This window comes from Phyllostomus discolor, chromosome 10 (genome assembly GCF_004126475.2).
Source record: "Phyllostomus discolor isolate MPI-MPIP mPhyDis1 chromosome 10, mPhyDis1.pri.v3, whole genome shotgun sequence".
In the NCBI taxonomy this organism is placed as follows: Eukaryota; Metazoa; Chordata; class Mammalia; order Chiroptera; family Phyllostomidae; genus Phyllostomus; species Phyllostomus discolor.
In genome coordinates, this window is record NC_040912.2 from 93,934,366 (window position 1) to 93,954,384 (window position 20,019).

The following is a 20,019-nucleotide window of genomic DNA, read 5'->3' on the forward strand; positions in this document are numbered from 1 at the left end:
ATGTGCGGTTGCTGGGGGTTATGGCCTGCAACCCAGGAATGTACCCTGGCTGGGAATCGAACCTGGGACACTTTGGTTCCCAGCCCGCGCTCAATCCACTGAGCTACGCCAGCCAGGGCTTCGTTGTCTGTTTTAAAAACGTCCCGTGAGCTAACTGGGGTACAGACCTCACACACCAGTGGGCCTGCACCATCGGTAACAGCAGCAAACAATGTCAGGGACCAGCCCCTGCAGCGCAGCTGAGGAAGGGGGTTATGGAGCACAACTCTCGGCCCTGGCTGGGGCGCCTCAGGGGGGTGGGGGCGCCGTCCGGGCACCAGAAGGTTGCGAGTTCGATCCCCGGTTGGGGTGTGTGTAGGAGGCAGCCGATCGAAGTCTCTCTCTGTCTCTGTCTCTGAAATCAATAAGCATCTTCAGTGAGGAATAAAAATAAGTAACTGCCTCCCCCACGGCCCAAGTTCACAGACGTGTGAGCTGGGACCCAGGCTGGGATTCGCCTTCCGCCCCCAGACCCACTAACAGTCTCGTTGTGTGTCTCTCCCGGTCTCCCCTCCCGGTGATGCAGGTCCCGGCGTCCCCATGGTGACCGTGCACAACACCACGGACCAGAGAAGTAAGTCCTTCCGGTCTTTCTCCATCTCCCTGGGACTTGGAGAGGGAGGGGGCAGAGCAGGGCCGTGAGACCACTGGGGACAGGGGCAGGCGGGTCCAGGTGTTCAGAGAGCACCCCACCCCCCGTCGCCAGTGCGGCCCAGATGTGACGGGAGGGAAAGCCCCAGGCCCCGCCCCCACCCGGCCGAGGGGCCTCTCAGACAACAATCCCAGCCCCGGCTCAGCCTGTGCCCCCTTACGAGCTGCCCTGGGGGCCGGGCGCGGTGGCACCCCAAGGCTCGCCCGTCCTCGTGGGTCCGGGGCCCCTGCACGGCGGGAAGGGCTCCACGTCCCTGCTACTGTGGGGACCCCCTTCCCAGGGAGCCCCCAGGAACCCGTAACTTTGTTGGCTTGAAGATAGATACTCCACGCAGGTTGACATGAGACATTTGTTTGGCTTCTTAAGAAAATGCACATTTTCCACCTTGAATTTCCATTAAAACACAGAGGTAGAGGCATGCACCTCGTGTCCCTTCTGAAGACTCTGGGGCTGAGGTGGGCGGAGCAGCAGGTGGGGCCCGGGTTGTGCATCCCCAACACAAGGGGTCACAACCGAGGGGCTGGGGGGTGGGTGCTGGGGGCACGGGACTCCATGCGCACCTTCCAGAAGTTCCCGTGGACGGCCGGGGCGTGGGAGGCTCTAGGGAGAGTGTGGCGAACCCACCGAGGGCCCCCAAGCGAGTGCGATGGGGTCCCCTGGGACACCGGACCGCCGCTTCCTGTCGCCCACCCGTGGGGCTGGTCCTCGGGGCACCCCCCAGCCCCACAGTGCTGCTGCCCAGAGCGTGTGGGCACCCGCCTGTCCGTCCAAATGCCGCCGGGGAGCCCCCCAGGTCAAGGGGTGCTTTTAAGGAGCGTTCTTCCGTTCGCCTTCACACTGTCCCCTCGTGACCGCGTCCCCGAGGCAGAGGGGGGCCCGGGGAACAGGACACGAGAAGCACCGGGTGCTCGAGGCTGAGGGTGTGGCCATCCCGTGGCCCTGCGCCCTGCCCTCTGCACGGGATTTAAGGACGAGAAGGACGGCCCCGCTGTGCTGGACGGCCGTCGGGTCCTCCGTGTGTGGCGCCGCGTCTGAGCCCCGGGTTCCGGGCCCAGGTCACACTCTGGGGCTCCTTCTCCCTGCCCTGCCCGCCGCCGCGTCTGTTGCTCTCAGTGGGGCCCGAAAGTCTGGGAACGTTGGCGGAAGCCGCCGAGTTAAGTCAGGAAAGGAGCCATGAACATGCCACCCACCACTCAAAAGGGACTAGGGCTGGTGTTCTGTGTGGGGTCTGACTGAGGCCCAGGCACGGGGGTCTGCGGGTGCCGGGAAGGCCCCCCGGGCGGAGCCCGCGTCCCTCCTGGTGCTCGAAGGGCCGTCTCTCGCCCTCGTTCCCATGGGCCAGGACAAAGGCTTCTCTTAAGATAGACAGAGCCGTTGCCCTGGCTGGGGTTCTCAGTGGGTTGTAGCGTCGTGCCGGACACCAAAAGGTTGTGGGTTCGATTCCTAGTCAGGGCATGTGCCCGGGATGCGGGTTTGATCCCTGGTTGGGGTGCACGGGGAGGCAGTCAGTCAATGTCTGTCTGTCTGTCTCTCACTCTCTCATCAATAAGCATATCCTCAATGAGGATTTTTTAAAAATTATGTTTAATACAAAGAGCTGCTGTATCTGTTTGGGTTTTATTGGGCTGTGTGCAGCAGGAAATGCAGCACAGCAGCCGCTGGGGCAGGCGGACGATGCTGCCCCTTCCTCTCTCCTCCGGTGGGTGGCGTCCGGGCCACGGTGGCTGTCGTCCTGCGTTTGGGCGGGGGGGGGGGGGGGGGGGGGGGGGGGGGGGGCGGAGGCAGAGCCCGAGGGCTGTTGGCAGATGCGACTCTGAATTATTTACGAGCCGTCTCCTTAAGAGCGAGATTGGGGCTGGGGGCGAAGTGTCTGCACCCGGGCACCCCGACAAGCCAGGCGCCGGGGCAGAAGACCCAGAGCCACCCCGACGAGGACACGGCGGGTTTCCATGGTGGAGGGAGAGCAGGTGTGACCTGAGCTGGCGGGTCCCGGCCCGGGGGTGAGGGGACGGCCGGCCACTCGGCTGGGCTTTGGTAAGGAAGCAGAGCCAGCTCCCTCTGGCCGCGGGCGTCGAGGCGGGGCTCTCACAAGGTCGGCCCAGCCGAGGTCTCTTCTGCGTCATCTGTCCCTTGGTTCGTGGGGCCGTCCCCGCTTCTTCCCAAGGAACCACCCCCGGGACGCCCCCTCCTCTCGCAGGCAGGCAGGGAGGCAGGGGCGCGGGAGAGGCCAGGGGGGTGGCGGAAAGTGTGCAGTGACAGTCCCGTCAGGCCCTCGGTTGCCTGTGTGTCTGAAGGCCTTCTGGGCCCCAGGGCCCCGCTCACGGAGGCCTTTCCGGGGGGGGTTGGGGGCGGTCAGTGTGCGGACAGCTCCTTCGAGAGCGGAGGTGCAGAGTGGGCGGGCCGGCTGGCGTCCAGGGGACACCGGGTGGAGGCCGGGCAGAGCATGTGGCGTGTCCACCCCTCGGCCCCGGTCTCGGCCTCGCTCTTGTCTCCAGGGAATGCTGGGCACGCCCCCTGTGCAGGCACTCACACACGCATGCACTCACACACACGTGCACTCACACACACGTGCACACACATGTGACCTCCTGCAGACACGTGGGGAGCACAGCGGGCTGCCCTCTCCTTCAGGTCAGTTGCTCTCGGGTTTTGTAAGGCTCCGGTCACTCATTCCCCCAATCCAGCCCAGCGGTGACGCCCCGATGCCCCCACCAGGGGGGTCTGGGAGGGGTCTGGGGTGGGGGCACCTCGCCGTGTCCGCCTCTGGGTGCAGCCGGGGAGGCGGGCGGCCCCCAGGAGCAGCTTTGTGCCTCCGCCCTGGATCACAGCTAATCCCATGCAGAGCTGAAGGAGACTCACGTTTAATTAAGGAGTGGCCATCCGCCGGCTGCAGCCGGGGTCAGGGCGGGGGGGGCGCCCACGGCCCCCCTGCATCCGAGCAGAGCCCTAGGGGGGACGTGCGATCTCATTTCCTCCGCCGAGCCGGCCCTCTCTGAACGCAATTACGGGGACAAACACCTCGGCTTCCCCCGGCTCCCCTGTGGGGCGGCCCGCTCTCTGCTGATAACACCCGTCGTGTGGGCCATCACGAGACGAGGGACCTGACATTTAACCGAATTTAATAGTCCGCTGCCTTGGCGCCTTTCCGTGAAGGGTGGGAATGCAAGCTGGTGCGGGGCTATGCAAATGCAGGTGGTGCACCCGGGCGGGCGCGATCAGCCCGGGGCGCTCCCACGTGCCGCCTCGGCTCAGAGTTGCGGGAGTCGCACACGGGCACTTCGGTGGCGAGTCCAAGTTCGGTTGCCTCCGGGCCGGCTTAACGCGGCGGGGGGCAGCGGAACCCCAGGCCCCCTGGGCGGCACGCTGTCCGTCTCTCCTTCGGGGCCAGCATTGGAAGCAGCCGGGTGGGATCAGACGTTGCAAATTCAGATGCCCCCCCCCCCACCGTGGGAAGAGGGGCGCAGGCCCCACGGCTGTGAGAGGCTCCGGTCGGGCCCCTTCCGTGGAAAACCGGAGCCAGCCAGGGCGGCCTTGCTACCCTACCGAGCCGTCCGGGCACGTGGGGCTGCGTCTCCGGGAGGGGCGGGCCCTCGGCTGCTCTCGTCGGGAAGGACACTGTACCGGCCAATCCCACGCCTCTCTGGGAGCGGCCATTTCTTAGTGCGCCCCACGTTCGCACCCCCCAAGGCCCGTGGCTGCCGTCCCCTGGGTTTATCTCACGGTGGCAGGCCAGCCCCACGGTCGTTGTGACAGCTGCCGGCCGTGACGTGTGCTGGGGGCGGGGCATTCAGCGTGACAGGACGGGCTCACGGCAGCATCCCCTGAAGACAGCATTCCCTGTCACGGCAGACCACAGGCTGTCCCCACAGGGCGGCTAACTCGAGGAGGAGATGAGGAAGGCGGGCGGCTTTGTGGCCTGTCAGAGGGGGGAGTGCGGTGCACAGGTGGTCCCAGGAGAGGACTGAAGTGGCAGGTGAGGGCTCTTGTGCACCTGGGGCGACAGGCAGGGGCGGCACCCGTGTGTCCCAGGGTGCCCAGGTGCCCAGGGACCAGGTGGACGCCTGTCAGGTGAGGCGCAGGGCTGAGCATGTCTCTGACCCGGAGGCAGAGGGTGAGGGCTGGGCTGGCAGCGGGCGTCCCCCCACACGGAGGGCCCCAAAGCCAGAGACCCTCGTGACGAGGGTATGACACAGGGGTCTTACATTTCCCAGAACCAAAGATGCCCCTCCTGTTCTCCCACCCTCCCTGGGTCACTCGGCCACTCTCTTGAGAGAGGCACTCGCCCTAACACGACCAACGTCCGGCACAAACAATGCCCCCGTTTTGTTACAAAATCTTTTATTACAAAAGCACGGGCGTGCCATTCCGTAACATAGTGTGACGCTCCAGCACACCACGTGACGTTTCAGGTGAAATGCTCGCGTGAAAACCACCCACCCCCACACCCGCATCACTGCCCCGCCGGCCACACCCACCCGGCAGACCTCACGGCTGCCGGGCCCTGCACGTGATGCCGGTGTCCCCAGACCAGCAGTCTGGGGACAAAACGTGCCCGGGCTGACGGTGTGAGAAAAGCCACTGGCAACAAAACCCTACGGAGCTGAGGGGTGCCTCCTGATACAGCGGGGAGACCCCCGTCCTCCCAGGCTCCTGTCGCCTCGGTGAGGTGGCTAATGTCCCTGTTCCGTGTCGGGGTGAGAGCAGTCCCACGGGTCGCCTCGGGGACTGGCGTAGGCCTGAGCGGCACGGGGCACGTGGACACGGGCGGCTTCGGGAGGCAGTGGCAGACTCCGGACACGCTGCTCTGTCCTCCGCTCCCTTCCAGAGATGTTCGACCTGGAGACGAACGAGCACGTGCAGAAGGCCGTCAGCGAGCGGCAGATGCCCAAGGTGGAGTACAGGCAGATCGAGGTCGACGAGTACCGTGAGTAGTCCCCCCCCCACCCCCCGGGGGGAAGGCGGGGACCTCCGCCCGAGTCGGCCCGTGGTCTCGTCCGCCCGCTCCCTGCATGGAGAGTCACTCCTCGGGGTGCAGGGGCGGGCGTCCTCATAAGGGGGACCCGGGAGGTAGGATGCCATCGATTCCAAGGGGACACATCACAGGAAGAGCTGGCCCGCCCACACGGAGGACGCCCTTCGCTGGTTCAAACCTCCACACAGACGCCAGAGTCCCGGTGTTTGGGTCCAGACTCGTGAGAGCGCTCACGGTAACCGGACGGGCATTGTTGTGCTGTTCTTCTGCAAGGAAGAACCAGAAACAAAACAAAACAATTTTAGATTGCTAGTGGAGGATGGATAGATGGATGATGGATGGATGGTGGATGGATGGATGATGGGTGGATGATGGATGATGGATGATGGATGGATGGATGGATGGTGGGTGGATGATGGATGATGGATGATGGATGGATGATGGATGGGTGATGGATGGATGATGGGTGGATGGATGGATGAATGAATGATGGATGGATGAATGGAGAATGGATGGATGGATGGATGGATAGTGGGTGGATGGATAGAGGATGGGTGGATGGATGATGGATGGGCAGATGATGGGTGGATGGATGGGTGGATGGATGGAGGATGGAGGATGGACAGATGGGTGGATGCATGCACACCTCAGGCCAGGCCCCACAACTTGCGGGGCCCAGTGCAGACTGACAGTCGGGGTGCTTCTTTCCCAGTTTATCACAACAGCAGAGTATTAAGCCCACAGAAGGCCCTTAGGTGGGGCCACACCGTGGGAAGTCAGCCAGGTGCACCTCCACGGCCGGGCTCCAGGTCCTGACTCCCCACCCTCCGTCCGCAGGCCTTCCCGAACCCTCCCTCGGAGTTTCCTCACATGCACTGTGTCCTCCTGGGGACAGGGGGCCCTCCTTTGTGGGACCCCCCTCTCCGGTCCTCTCTGTACCCTGCTGCCACTGTGACATTTCCCAAACCGCAGGGCACCCAAGGGCGGTCCACCCCCTCTGGGAAAGGTGCAGAAAAGACCTTCGGAGACCAGTCAGCAGCCTTCACCCCCCTCCCCCGCTGCACGAGGCCTCTTTCCACGCTGGGGTTTCCGGGGACGGGGGCAGGGCAGGGGAGGTGCCACCCTGCAGACCCCTGTCTGTTGTGCTGTGTCACGGTTCCCCACTGGAGGCCCGGGCTGCCCTTGACGGGCTCTCGGAAAACACGGTCCGCCCGTCCTCCCTGGCCCAGCCTGCCCACAGGCCTATGTATCAGAGGCCAGGAGCAGCGGCCCCGGTTGTGTGGACATCCGGTGATAAGGCCTGAGCCTGCCTGTCTGCTGTCCCCGGGCGTCCGCCCCATTTGCAAGCCATTAACATTCCGCCCCAGTCTCCGCAGATGAGACCCAGTGAGAGCAGGCTCCCCAGCCTGGGGTGGGCCCTCGGGAATCCCGCGGGGAAGGCCACTAATTCCGATTTAATTGCTAATCTGGGTTATAGTTAATGTCAATAAACAATTTCTATCTTGGGAGGGCAGGTTTGTTTGGGGGAGGACCGAGGCACTGGGGAGGAAAATTTCATACGCGCCCATGCACCCCGGCTTCCTCCCCGTGTGTGTGTGCATGTGTGTGAGTGTGCCAGTGTGCCAGTGTCCGAGTGTCCAGGCCCACAGGCAGGCACCCCCGCCCAGCACCAGCCTGCAAACAGTGAGGCAGGCAGAGCCCCGACTTTGCACAGAGGGTCCCCCCAGCCCCCAGCCTTCCCTCCCGGCTGCCGCCCCAGCCTCACTGCCAGCCACGTCATCTCGCCTCTCCTCCAGGTCCCCACTTTCCCCGGGGCCCCTCCCCCACTGAGGTGCCCTTGTGCCCTCGGTGGTGGGGCGGGGGCTCGTCCCCCCCCTCACCTCTCTCCAGCTCTCGGAGAATCACGTCTTTCCTGTTTTCCAACTCATCGTGTTCCCAAGACGGAACGTAAGCCTCGGCTGGAGAACCACGCAGGCAGCCCCACGCTGCCCGCGGCCCTAACCCGCCGCCCGTGTTCTGTGTCCGCCAGGCCTGCCCGTGCAGATCCTGAAGCCGGCCACCTTCACCGAGACCACCCACTACCCGCTGCTCCTGGTGGTGTGAGTACCCCGCCTCCTCCTTCCCGGGGTGCCGGCTGGGGGCTCAGGGACCCCCAGACAGACAGGTCCGGGCCTCGTAAGCCCCACGACGACTCGAGGGAGCCGTGATGCTGCAAAGTGAAAACTCAGGCTGGCCCTCGGCCGGGGCCAGGTGTCTTTGTGACTACCGCTGACCCCGAGTGTCAAGGGGCAGGGGGCTCACCCTCTGTCCACCCTCCCCGGGGCAGTGTGTCAGTGTGAGCAGGTCCACGCTCAGATTCCACGCCGCCGTGGCTGGTCCTGGGGCTCGGCCCCGCTCCGGCAAGCCAGCGGCGGTGCCCCACCACACCCGGGAGGGGAGAGCGCGTGCCATCTGCAGCTCACTGGGGGCCCGGGCAGCCGCCGGCACTGCCCGTGGCCTGGCCTGCTGGCCGGGCCGCATTTCCAGCTACAAAGAAAGTGGCCTTGAACCTGTGCACTGGCCAACAAAGAATTATTTCAGATATTCCTGTGCTAATGAGCAGGCCCCCAGGTTTAGAACAGCTTTTGAAGAGCTCTCCAACCTGCTCTGATGAGGTGGTGGGGGGCTCTGATCAGGAACCCCCTCCCCCCCGGTGGGGAGCAGCCAGGCCCTCAGCAGGTGCCGGGGTTGACTCGCCCCCTAGAAGGGTCGGCCCATCCCTTCCTGCCTGTCTGGTCTTCCCCGCACGCTGCCTGTCGGCTTGGAAAGGGTCAGGGGTGGGGAGCAGGGGGACCCCCGGGGTGTATCAGGGGCCACAGGGCAGTCACCCGCCTCAGCCACAAACCCGATGAGCCAGCTCGGCTGGCCCAGCGCACCCTGGCACCTGGTCCCGGACTCTGCAGTCCTCCTGCCACCCTCGCTTCCGGGCAGGTCAGCACTTGGCCAAGAACCACGCTCACACAGCACTCACACCTCACACACCCCACACCGACACACACCACACACATCACAGGCATGCACACCAGTACACACCACACACACACACACACACCATAAACCACATACATCACATGCATACACACCAACATACCCCACACAGACACACACACCACACACATCACACCCATACACACCAACACACACCACATGCACTAACACATGTCACGTGCGTCACATGCATACACACCAACAGACACATAGCACACATATGACATACCACACACCACATGCATCACATGCATATGCACTACAGAGGCACACACACTGCATATATCACATGCACACGCACCAACACACAACACACATGGCACATGCATGTACACCACATGCCACACACACACATCACACACACCACAGACACACGGCACGCACTTCTCCCGCACCACGCCCTTCCTCCTGTTGAAACAGGTTTCCATCTGTCTCTCAAAGAAGCTAAGGACCGTGTCCTCTCCCCCCACGCTGGCCTCCCCAGTGACCTCAGGGAGACCCCAGGGCCCCCCAGGGCGACCAAACTGGGGCCCCAGGCCGGCGGGCGGCAGCTGGGGGGCATGGCCAGGCTGCGCGGGCACAGCCGCTGGGAGACCCACAGCCCCTGCAGCTGCGGCCCATCCGTCCGTCCGTTGCAGGGACGGCAGCCCGGGCAGCCAGAGCGTGGCGGAGAGGTTCACGGTGAGCTGGCAGACGGTGCTGGTGAGCAGCCACGGGGCCGTGGTGCTGCGCTGCGACGGCCGGGGCAGCGGCTTCCAGGGCACCCGGCTCCTGCACGAGGTGCGGCGGCGGCTGGGCGTGCTGGAGGAGCGGGACCAGCTGGAGGCCGTGCGGTGAGGGCCCGCGGGCGCGACCTGGCGGCGGCAGGGGCGGGCGGGGCGGCTGCGTGTCCCCTTGGCCCCCCGGCCAGCCTCTCCGGTGTCTTTCTGGTCAGGGCGCCTGTGACGCCCCTCAGCTCTGTTTCAGACCCAGGTCTGCATTCCCACTTCTCCGAGAGCAATGGCCCCTTTGACCGGGTTAAGAGACCGCGAGGCCAGCCCAGCGCACCAGCTCCTCGCCGAAGCTCCCGGCCCTTTCGCGGTCCCTACTGTCCCCCACCTCGTGCTTCTGAGCCCGGGGGGCACTTTCCATCGCTGGGGACGTGCGCAGAGCCCCCTCACTGGACAAGCCGGTGTCAGGGACAGGGACAGTCCTGTGATAGATGGTGCAGCCTCGCTGGTGTCAGACAGGCCTCAGGGCAAACAGCCACCTGGAGGGGACCCCAGGGGGCCAAGGCCTTGCCCCCAAGTGGGGGCAGGGTTTGCCAGGGGGAGCACAGGAGGTGCCCACTCCACACAGAGCACACTGGGAGCCAGGGTGGGGGCTGTGCAGGGCGCCACGGGGGTGGGCGGTGGAGGGGCAGCCATGCAAGCAGACTCGAGCCGGAGCACTCAAACTGGAGCGCTGAATATGGGGAGCACAAGTCAGGGACCCCCTCCTGGGAGCCGGGGACAAAAGACTCCTCACGTGGGGTGGGGTCCCCGCCGACCCCAAAGTGCCCTCTGGGAGAGGTCAGGAGTCATGGGGTTTTCAGCAAGGGCGGCGGCAGCAGGAGGACGGGGACCCCGGCACGGCCTTGGCTGCTCTGCGCTTGGGAATCTCCATTGGCAAGCTCTGTGCACCTGGGTGGCCTTTGGTGCCATCGAGAGGGGTCCCCAAGTTGTCATGTGGGCAGACAGCCCAGACGCCAGCCAGATGCACGCCACGAGCACACGGGTCACAGTTCCAGGGTCTCCTCGGGCCCGTGGGGCTCTTTACGCGGAGACGGCCAGGAAGCACGGCCCGGGGCCCCTGGGGACGGAGAGGCAGCCGGGCCGGGCAGCTAACCCGCGTCCTTGGGCTCCGCAGGATGATGCTGAAGGAGTCGTACATCGATAAGACGCGCGTGGGCGTGTTTGGGGAGGTGAGTGCGCTGTCGGCCGTCTGTCCCCCCCCCCCCCCCCCCGCCCCCAGGTCAGGGCCGGGTCCTGCAGGGCCCCTCACTCACCCGGGCCTGGGGCGGGTCTCCCGGGGGTGTCTCTGGTCTGGTGGCGTGTGTGCGAGCAGCTGTTTCTTTAAGAGCGGAACGCCAGGAGGTCAACCGCACCGGGGGCGGGGGGGGGGGGGGGGTCCCCAGGGGAAACCGACGGGACGGGCTTTGTGTTTCGGAGCAGCTCAGGTTCTCCGCTGAACTGGGACGCAGGTGGAGATTCCCCTGCTCGCTGCACCCCCGCCCTGCGCACATCCTCCCCCACTATCAGTGCCGCCACCCGAGGGAGCACTGGCTAGAAAGTCACAAGGGACACCCTGAGGCCACGGGTCACTCTGGGTGTCGTCCGCTGTGTGATGTGGGACAGATGTACGAGGACCCACGTCCATCATCACAGGGTCACCCAGGGCAGTCTCGCTGCCCTGACGCCCCCGGTGCCCCGCCCACCTTTCCCTGCCCCTGCCACCGGGTCCCTGAGAAGCTCGGACCCGCGTCTGGCCCCGGGTGGCCTTTGCCGCCTGGCCCCCTTCCCCGCGAAGTGGGCAGCCCCCGCTTTCTCACTGCCACTCGATTCTAAAAGGGCTGCACACGAGGCAAACCACAGGGTGAACACGCGAGAGTCACCGGTTTCCCACTGACGACCCGGGGAAACCCATCACGCTGAAATTGGAACACGACAGTGCCCAAGCCACGCGAGTGGGCATAACGCCCAGGTGTCGGGGCAGCTCGGCTCCAAGCCGGGCACAGCGAGAGGCCTTCCAGGCCCCCCCATCTTTTCATGGCTCCCGAGCTCCCCCCCCCCCTTTGGTGCTGAGTCTGGGTGCACCCTGGTTTATTCCTCCACCCGCTGCTGATGGGCACCCCAGTCACTTCCTAGCTTCAGCGGCTGAGAACGCGGCTGCAGCAACCATCTGGGTGCAGGAAGGGGGTCTTTTGTGTGAACCCCAAGGCAAGAGCACACGCATGGGTGTGTGTCTCATGGCGGCCCCCGAACCAGCCGCCGTCACCGTGGCCCTTTGACACGGGGCCCTGGCCGGCCCCCCCACCACCACCTGCCCAGAATCACACCGCACCATACGCCGCAGGCTGGCTCTGCCCAGAGGCCAGGAACCAGCAGGAAACGCAATGCAAGGGGGCTCGTTTCCGGGGCGCGGGGCCAGCCCTGTGCCCCACGGCACCCCCCATACCCAGAACCCAGTCACACACTGCAGGCCACTCTCCCCTGTCACCTTCCTGTCACCTCAGACTGGGGCCCCAAAGAGGACAAGACATGCATCTCGGAATGTGTAGTTGGGAAGGTATTCAGTGTCTATTTTCTACCTGCCTTTGAAAACCTCGAAGTTGAATGTTTTTTTTTTAAGCAGCTCCGTGAGAACTCTTGCTTGAGTGGCCGGTGCCTCCGAGGCCACTGTCACAGCGGGAGGAATGGCGTGTGCCCCACTGACCGCCTTTCTCTCTGCCCAGGACTACGGGGGCTACCTGAGCACCCACCTCCTGCCTGCGAAGGGTGACAACCAAGGCCAGATCTTCGCCTGCGGCTCTGCACTCTCCCCGATAACAGACTTCAAGCTCTACGGTAACGCCCTTGGCTAGACGCCCCGCCCCGTGGCCCCCCCCATGCCCTCCTTCAGGCGCCGTGTCCCCCCCAGCCCCCACGCGGGCGCCCACAGTGGGTGATAAACTACGGGGGTTGTCAGGCTCACCAGGGAAGCCCAGCAGAGGACCTGGGGAAGGAGAGGGAGGACTTCAAGTCCCTTGTCCCCATGCCTGTGACCTGTGTCCCAGCTCCTGCGACCAGAAGACTCAGCCAGCGGTTCTGACCCTGGTGCGCCTGCCAACGGGACGGAACTGAGACCCCCCCCAGGGCTGCCCTGCCTCTGGGCTCCAAGCCCCCGGGCAGGGGACCCGCGTGAGCCCTGTGTCCCGGGGGAGGGGGCGTGGTGGGCAGATGGGCGGAACAGAGACCGCTGCGTGCGGTGGAAGCGGGGGCAGTTACGAGGCCTCAGCCCCCCTCTGCCCTCCACCTGCCTCCCCCCACCCCTGCCCCGGGCAGGGTGGGCCCCTGTCCTTGGGGAGAGTGAGGGGCTTTCTCAGTGGCAGGAGCTGGAGACCAGGGACAGGGTCCGGCCTGGGTCTGGGCACAGATGTGGCTCCGCGTCACTGTTAGGGGGTCTGAGGCTCCCACCTCCCCCTCCCTCTGGCCAGCCAGCCCCTCTGCTCTGGATGTGAGTGGCTGTGTGATGGGAGCCTTCCTATGTGCCCGCTGAGGGGTCCGGGGACCACTGTGGCGTCCAGCAGCCCCGGGCTCCCACGCTGACCTTTACAAAACGTTCTAACGCAAACGTCAGGGGACCATCACCCGAGAGAGAACCCTCAATTCCAGATTTTAAGTAGTTAGATGAGTTTTTCCCCAGCAATGCACAGAGCAGATTTTACATTTGTGAAGCTCAGTGAGTCTTTATTTTTTTTTTCATTATGCCGTTTCCCACGTGCCTGATTCATGGGCCATCAGCGCTGCCCATCCCCCCACCTGGCAGCCACCCTGCCCCGGACAGGGCGTTGACCCTGCTGCTCGATGAGGGATGTTCCCCGAAACCCGTGGGTGGGTGCCATTTGGAAGAGCTTTGCAGACAGGGCAGCCCCAGACCCTCGTGCAAACTGGGGCGGGGACGGGGACAGGAGGGGCCACGCCGAGGCTGAGCACGGGGCAGATCCCGGGGCGGGGGAGCTGGCTCTGGGTCCTCGTTCTTCCTCCCGCACGGCGGGCGCGCGGACTGCGGAGCCATTTCTTTTTGGGGGTCTGGCTTCGCCTTGCTGCCCGAACCCCAGTCCCGGGCCCTCGCGTGTTTCCGTGTCCCCACGGCTCCCTCTGATTTCCCTGGAAACACCAAGAGGCCGGGTTGGGTGTTTCAAAGGCATGTGCTGGGCGAGAGCACGTGAGCCCGCCCTGCCACAGCCCCGTCCTCGGGTGGTGTCCCGGGGGCCCCCAAGTGTGGGTCCGCATAGACCGGTGACCCTCCGTCCCTCTGCTTCTGTGCAGCGTCTGCGTTTTCCGAGAGGTACCTGGGCCTCCACGGGCTTGACAACAGGGCCTATGAGGTAGGTGTGGGTGCGCTTCCCCTTGCCAGGTGCGGACTCGGATGACATCCGTCACCTCTTCTCTGAGCTCCCCCCTCCCTCCCCCGCCCAACCCGACCCCACGCCCCCTCCCAGGGTGCCATCCCTGACCTCTCCTCCCATCAAGGAGACCTCCCCTCCCCCTTCTACTGCTCTGTGACCAGAGGTGGCTGCGACCCCCTCGGGTGGGTGTCATATTCCATTCTGGAACTTGGGGGGACAAGGAAGAAAGTCTTTGGACGGCAGAGTCCGTCCCATGGTCCTCAGAGGTGGGGTGTTCGTGTCCCCTGCCCCCACCCCAGACCCGAGGCTGCTTCCGCTTTGGAAGAACCACCTATGGCCCGGGGGTCAGACGACCCCCACGATGAGTCCTGCTAAGTCGTGGCCATTCAGTGGCTCGATGCGGATGTCCCCGGGGAGGCCAGCGTGTCTCCATTCCTGTCCCTGCGCCCCCCCTCCTCTTCATCAAGGGGGTTCGTGGGAGGAGAGCAGAGGCTTCTGGGTAGGCTGGGCATTTCTTTGAGGGCAGAGCGCCCCCGTTCTCGGGGTCTCCGCACACACACCGCCCAGCCCCGCAGCACGGCCGCTAACTCTGTCTGTCCTCTTGCCCCCGCCCGTGCAGCTGACCAGGGTGGGCCACCGGTTGTCAGCGCTGGAAGGACAGCAGTTCCTGATCATCCACGCGACCGCTGACGGTGAGGGCGGCGGACAGTCGCTCCCTGGGGACCCGGGGAAGGCCACGCCCCAACGGCGTCCCGGGTGGGGACAAACACGCTCCTCTCTCTCCTTTCCTTCCGACAGAAAAAATCCACTTCCAGCACACGGCGGAGCTCATCACCCAGCTCGTCAAGGGGAAGGCCAACTACAGCCTGCAGGTACGCATGCGCACACCTGCGCCGCTCCCTCTGCTGCCGACGCGCCTGCGCGCGCCTGTCGGCCGCGGGCGGGCGCACCCGACAGACAGACAGATCCGCCAGGGCTCATTTTTCAAGTGGTTACAACAGTTCCGTCCTGCACTCAGGCGGAGTTTAGACCCCTTGGGGGCTCCCCCGCCCCCGCCCCCTCCCCTGTGCACTGAGCCAGGCGGCCAGCAGCCACACCACCCAACTGTGAGGCCGTGGCGGCCCTGGCCTGTGTAGGTGGGGCTGCGGTCCCAGCGGCGACGAGAGAGCATTAGCAGGCCCTGAGCCTTCTCTTGCCGGCCACCCGCCGGGCAGCAGCACGAGGTCACCAGCGCCAGCCAGGGACCCCAGCACCGGCTGTGGCTGAGCAGGGGACAGAGACCCCCAGGCCCACCATCACCGCCCCCCCAGACCCAAACTCTCAGCCTTCTCACCGCCCTTGAGCTCTGGCTCACGGCCCAAGTCCAGGTTCTTTCCAGCAAGGCACAGTGCTGCTTCTGGAAACTTCTTCCACCTCCTCCCTGACTGGTTCCTTTGCTCGAACAGGTATGACCCCCATGTCTTTTAGGGGCCCAGGGATCGATGAGTGGGATATTCCCTCGGTACCCTGTCCCTCCGAGAGCCCGGGCACTGACCTCTGCCTGCCCCCTGACCTCCCTGCACGCTGTCCTGCGGAGGGTCACCTGTGGGCTGGGCCGGCCGGGACGGCGCCCTGCTCAGGTGTTCGGCTAAGGTGTGGATGGCCAGGGAAGGAAGGGCTTGGTGCATGTTGCACGTGAGCTTCTGAGACGTTCAGAGCACAGCGGACCTGGCAGTTGCCATGGCATCATACACACAGGATGTAGCCACGGGGCAGGCGGGCCAGCCTGGACCTCTCCCCTGGGCAGAGGCTGTTACCACATTGGCAAGGTGCTGAGCGGTGCACACCCCACCTGCGGACACAAGGAACACATTAGCGCAGGCTCAGTGGGCTTGCAGCAGCGGTCAGCGCCACGATGTAGGGACGAGGGGGACTGGGGACCCAGGGCCGGGGGAGACATCCTTCCTACTATTTTTCTATTTTTCTTTTCTTTCCAATATACTGCTCTTGTATTAGTCGAAGTTTAATGTACATATAATAATAGCTCCGTGGCCTCATGAATAAATACTCCAAAATAAAGTGAATGCCACCCTTCAGAGACCTAAGAGGAAGACACAATTCCAAACGCAGGAGGCAGACTGATACCTCGCAAAGAAGGCGGGCTTTCAGGTCCCTTGGACTTGGCTTTGAATCTGGCTGGCTGTGGACACGGTGCAGCGCCCCTAGCGTAGGGGAGGTGTCATTACACGTGGCCCCAGAAGAATTAGCCGCCGTTGTTTTTTTAGCGCTCCATAGGTTCCCGCCCTTGTAAGCCCCACCCAACGTTACGAGCGAGATTCTATTACGGCGACCATCTCCACTGGACACAACCGGGAACTTATCTGTCCACGGCCACCCCAGGAGTGAGTGGTCAGCCAGGATGCCAAGGTGGGAGGCAGCCCGGAGTAGCAGGACGTCTTCCGGGCTCACGAGGGTTAGAGAGAGCGTGCAGGATTCCGGCCACTCCGGTGGGCACCGCGGCCCCTGCAGGCTGGGGTCCCCGCGCGCGTGCCCACCTTGCGGGTTCAAAGCTGTGCAGAGCCCGCTGAGCCCAGCGTCTTCTGGCTTAGCCAACGCCGCCGATGTGCCCCTGCCCCCGGCTGACCCCCGGGAAACGAAGGCCCTGGAGTCGTGCGGGGGAAACTCACTTTGCAGGTTCCATAGGGCCTGCGCAGCACCCAGCCCCGTGCCCCGCTCTCCCGCGGGGAGGGTGGGCTCAGGCGGGCCCGCCCCTGAGGTCTCGCCTTCCTTGCAGATCTACCCGGATGAAAGCCATTACTTCCACAGCGCCCCCCTCAGGCAGCACCTGCACCGCACCATCGTCAACTTCTTCGTGGAGTGCTTCAGGGTTCAGGACAGAGTGCCCACAGCCACAGCCAAGGAGGAGGAGGAGGACTGAGCGCCGCCCTGGCCGCCCCCTAGCGCAGCGTGGCTCTCCCTGGACCAGCGTGGGGCTGGGCACCCCGCCCCCCTCTCCCGCCCAACCGCCCGCCCGCACTGGGGTGGGGGCGGGGGCCGTTCCCGATCCCTAGCATGTGTGTCTCGGGCCCTGAAGGCCGTTTTGCTTCAGAAACCAGCTCCTTCCCGGGTGGAGGCGCCTCATCACTCCCACGGGCTTCCAGGGAGCCCGGGGCCGTCACAGCCTCCTGCTGGCCGCAGAGCGACAAGTGCATCCCACGGCCGTCCCGCCCCTCCCGCACCCCCGGGACCGGAGGACCGCGGCGGCAGCCGCGAGGAAGCCTGCCCCGAGCGTGAGCACCGCGCCCCCTGCCGGCGGCACCGCATCCTGTCTGATGTAACCACGCCATGGAAACCACGAGAGCACAATCCCTCTAACAGCACTCCTAGGTTGGCTTGCTCCTTTCTGTCCTAGGACCCTCCGCGTTTTACGGGGCTGTCCACCCGGTCTTGCTGTAGCGACGCTAATGGTTCACCTTGCGGAATTAATTCGTATTTTTCTATGGTTTTTACCTGACGCTGTCTGCGGTCCTGGGGTCGTTTTTCTGTGCCGGGTTGGTTTGTCTGTTCGTTTGTTCGTTATCCTCGGTTATCCGCGTGGCTTCCTCCCGCCCGCCTGTCCGCTTGGCACCTGTTTGTAAGAAGAAACGGATCAGAAGTCACTGTTCACCCCTCAAGGTCGGCTCCAGACTTTTCGGAGACGTTTCAAACCGCGGAGGAGGGGGAACACATCCAGCCCTACTTACTGACACAAAAGAAAGTACATAAATAAAAGCTGTCTCTCACACCCAGCAGCAACAGGGTTCGCTTAGATTCTCATCGTCCATCTACCGATGCCCCCCGGCTTGTCCTCCTCCCCGGGAAGCTGTCAAGTCTGTCCCCATGACATTTGTTTTTTTTAAAAAAAATACATAAAAAGACAGAGTGTGGACACCGCCCCAGGTCCGTCACGTGAGCTCGGGGGATGGGAACCCTTGAGGAGAGTGTGGGCTTTCTTGGGCATCACCCCGCACCCTGGGGATGCTTGGTGACCGCCACCCCCCTCTGCCCGCTGCGTGGAGCCACCCGTGGATGCCGTGAGACACCCTCGTCCAGGCGTACCTCTCGGGGGCTGCGCACGCTTCGTTTTGTTGTACATAAAGACTGGCATGTGTGCCAGATGCCACGCCGTGCCCCCGGCCCCTCCCGTGGTCCCCGGCCCGTGTCGCCTGCATGCCGACCCGGCTGGCCTGCACTCTCCACACGTGCCAGTCTCGAAGCTGTCACCCACCCCCGCCATTCCCTCTGCAGCTCGTTCTCCGCCCAAACGTCAACCCTGACCTCTCCGGCCCCCCGGGGGCTGCGGGGGGGGGGGGACCCTTTGTCAGCGGCGAGGACACATCCGTGTCGCTTTGGGATTTGGGGGGTTGGGGGTCATCGCCACCTCGAGCCAGCTAGTGCCATGGGGAGGTGTCCAGGGGGGGTTTTAAGGTGACACGTCACCGTGTATGGAAAGCATTGACGTGCAGACCTGTGGGCCACCGGGACGGTGACGTGGTCATGCATTCGCCGCGTCAGTGGGCTCGGCCAATGGCACGTCACCGCCTAGGCCTGACGGGCCTCGATCTCGGGTCAGGACACCCGGCGGGGGGAGGGACGTGGGACTGTGGTGCGGGCGGTGCATCTGTGCGTCCACGGAATAAAACGTTATTTTACCACTCGGAGAGCTCTCTTCTTCCCGGCGCGACACCTCGGGAGCACGCAGGGCGGCGAGAAATCTAAGGAGCCCACTGGGCGCTGACCTAGGTGGAGCCACATCCCCCAAGCCTCCGGGGCACCCATAGTGTCGGTCATGGAGGGGACAGGACTGGCGGAGCCCGGGCCAGTCAGAGGCGGTGAGTGTGGTTCCGTGGGGAGGGCTCTGGGGTGGAGACGGGCCCCACCCTCACGGAGGCCGCAGCACTGCCCACGGCCAGGCCTCACAAGCACCTGCTCCGGTGGGACATGCGCCCGTTCGTGTCTCGTCAACCAATCACCCTGGTGTCAACGGCGCCCAGCCGGAAAGCAGAGGGGGCCGAGGAAATCAGCCCAGGCCCCGGAGAAGCCGGAGATGAGTGCAGCTCCCCACCACCCCCTCCCCGGGCTGCACCCGCTGGGTCTTGCCGCCACGCAAGCTCCATAAGCAGGGTCTGGGGCAAGGCCCCGGGCACCGGTCCTGAGAGGCCAGCTCCCTTTTGCAAACCATGAGCTCCAGGCAGCCACTCAGCATCGGGAGTCCGCCCCCCACCACCCCCCACTGCACGGACAGGGGCTCTAAAGCCCAGAGAGGCAGGGGCCACCCAAAGTCCCACAGGGGGGCAGCCGCTGCCTGACACCCCCGCCTTGCTCTGTTTGGTCTCACACTGAGCTCCAAAGCCTGGGACTCCCGGGTCTGGAGTGTCCCCCTGGGGCCTCCCTGTCCCCAGCATGGCGCCCCCAGCCTGGTCTGGCCCACAGGGAGCCCAGCTGCTGGGAACGGAGGTCGGAGTCTAGGTTCCGAACCAAGGGCAAGCTGTGGGCGTGTCCAGTCCCTTCTCAGCTCGGCGGCACCGCAGCGTGGGAGGGGCGGGGGGGGCGTGCCACCAGTGACACGTGCGGACAGCAGGCCCCGAATCTGTAACTCGCCCTGAACCCCGAGCAGGGGCGTGCACCCACCCTCTCGGGGAGCCCCGTACTGAGCTCCGGCTCCCTCGGAGCTCGCCCCCTTCTCCGCTGCCCCACAGCCCGAGCAGGGGCCCTAGGGTGTAGGCTGGGCCCCACACCTGCAGAATCCTGCCTGTTTCTGCTCACGCATCCAGGCCCCTGGGGGGCAGGGGGGGCAGCAATTCCGAGCACACACGGGGGCCTGCCCCCGTCAGCATGCTCCCCAAGCAGGTCTGCCCTGGCACGGCGGCCCCGGTCTCTGCCACAACCTCCCGCCCCCGCCGCATCCTGGGCCCCCAGACACTGTTCCAGTCACGCTCTACAGGACGAGAGAGCCGCCAGCGCCCACGGCCCTCAGAAGGTCCCGTTCCCACCGACCTGGGTCCAACACTGTCATTAATAACAATGCCAACTGTGGCGTCCACTGAGGCTGGCCCGTCCCGCTGCTGTCCCTGCCCCACTGGAGTGGCACCGCCCATCAGCACGCAGCCAGCACAGTGAGCCCCCACAGCCCGTCACGCAGCCTGTGGTCCGCCCTGCACCCACCAGGGAACCAAAGGGACA

The 20,019-nt window shown here is 64.8% G+C and overlaps 1 protein-coding gene across 1 annotated transcript in view; it reads left to right on the forward strand.

Annotated features, from left to right (window-relative positions):
• The window catches only part of LOC114507648 (dipeptidyl aminopeptidase-like protein 6), a 158,400-nt gene extending 140,707 nt beyond the window's left edge, over positions 1-17,693 (forward strand). Inside the window, exons 16-25 of the mRNA XM_036010294.1 lie at positions 566-613; positions 5,517-5,615; positions 7,693-7,762; positions 9,329-9,523; positions 10,578-10,632; positions 12,163-12,274; positions 13,739-13,797; positions 14,438-14,510; positions 14,617-14,690; positions 16,592-17,693. Coding sequence (XP_035866187.1) covers positions 566-613; positions 5,517-5,615; positions 7,693-7,762; positions 9,329-9,523; positions 10,578-10,632; positions 12,163-12,274; positions 13,739-13,797; positions 14,438-14,510; positions 14,617-14,690; positions 16,592-16,735 — 929 coding nt within the window. The 3' untranslated portion in view covers positions 16,736-17,693. The remainder of the gene's footprint in view (positions 1-565; positions 614-5,516; positions 5,616-7,692; positions 7,763-9,328; positions 9,524-10,577; positions 10,633-12,162; positions 12,275-13,738; positions 13,798-14,437; positions 14,511-14,616; positions 14,691-16,591) is intronic.
• The last annotated feature ends 2,326 nt before the right edge of the window (positions 17,694-20,019 follow it).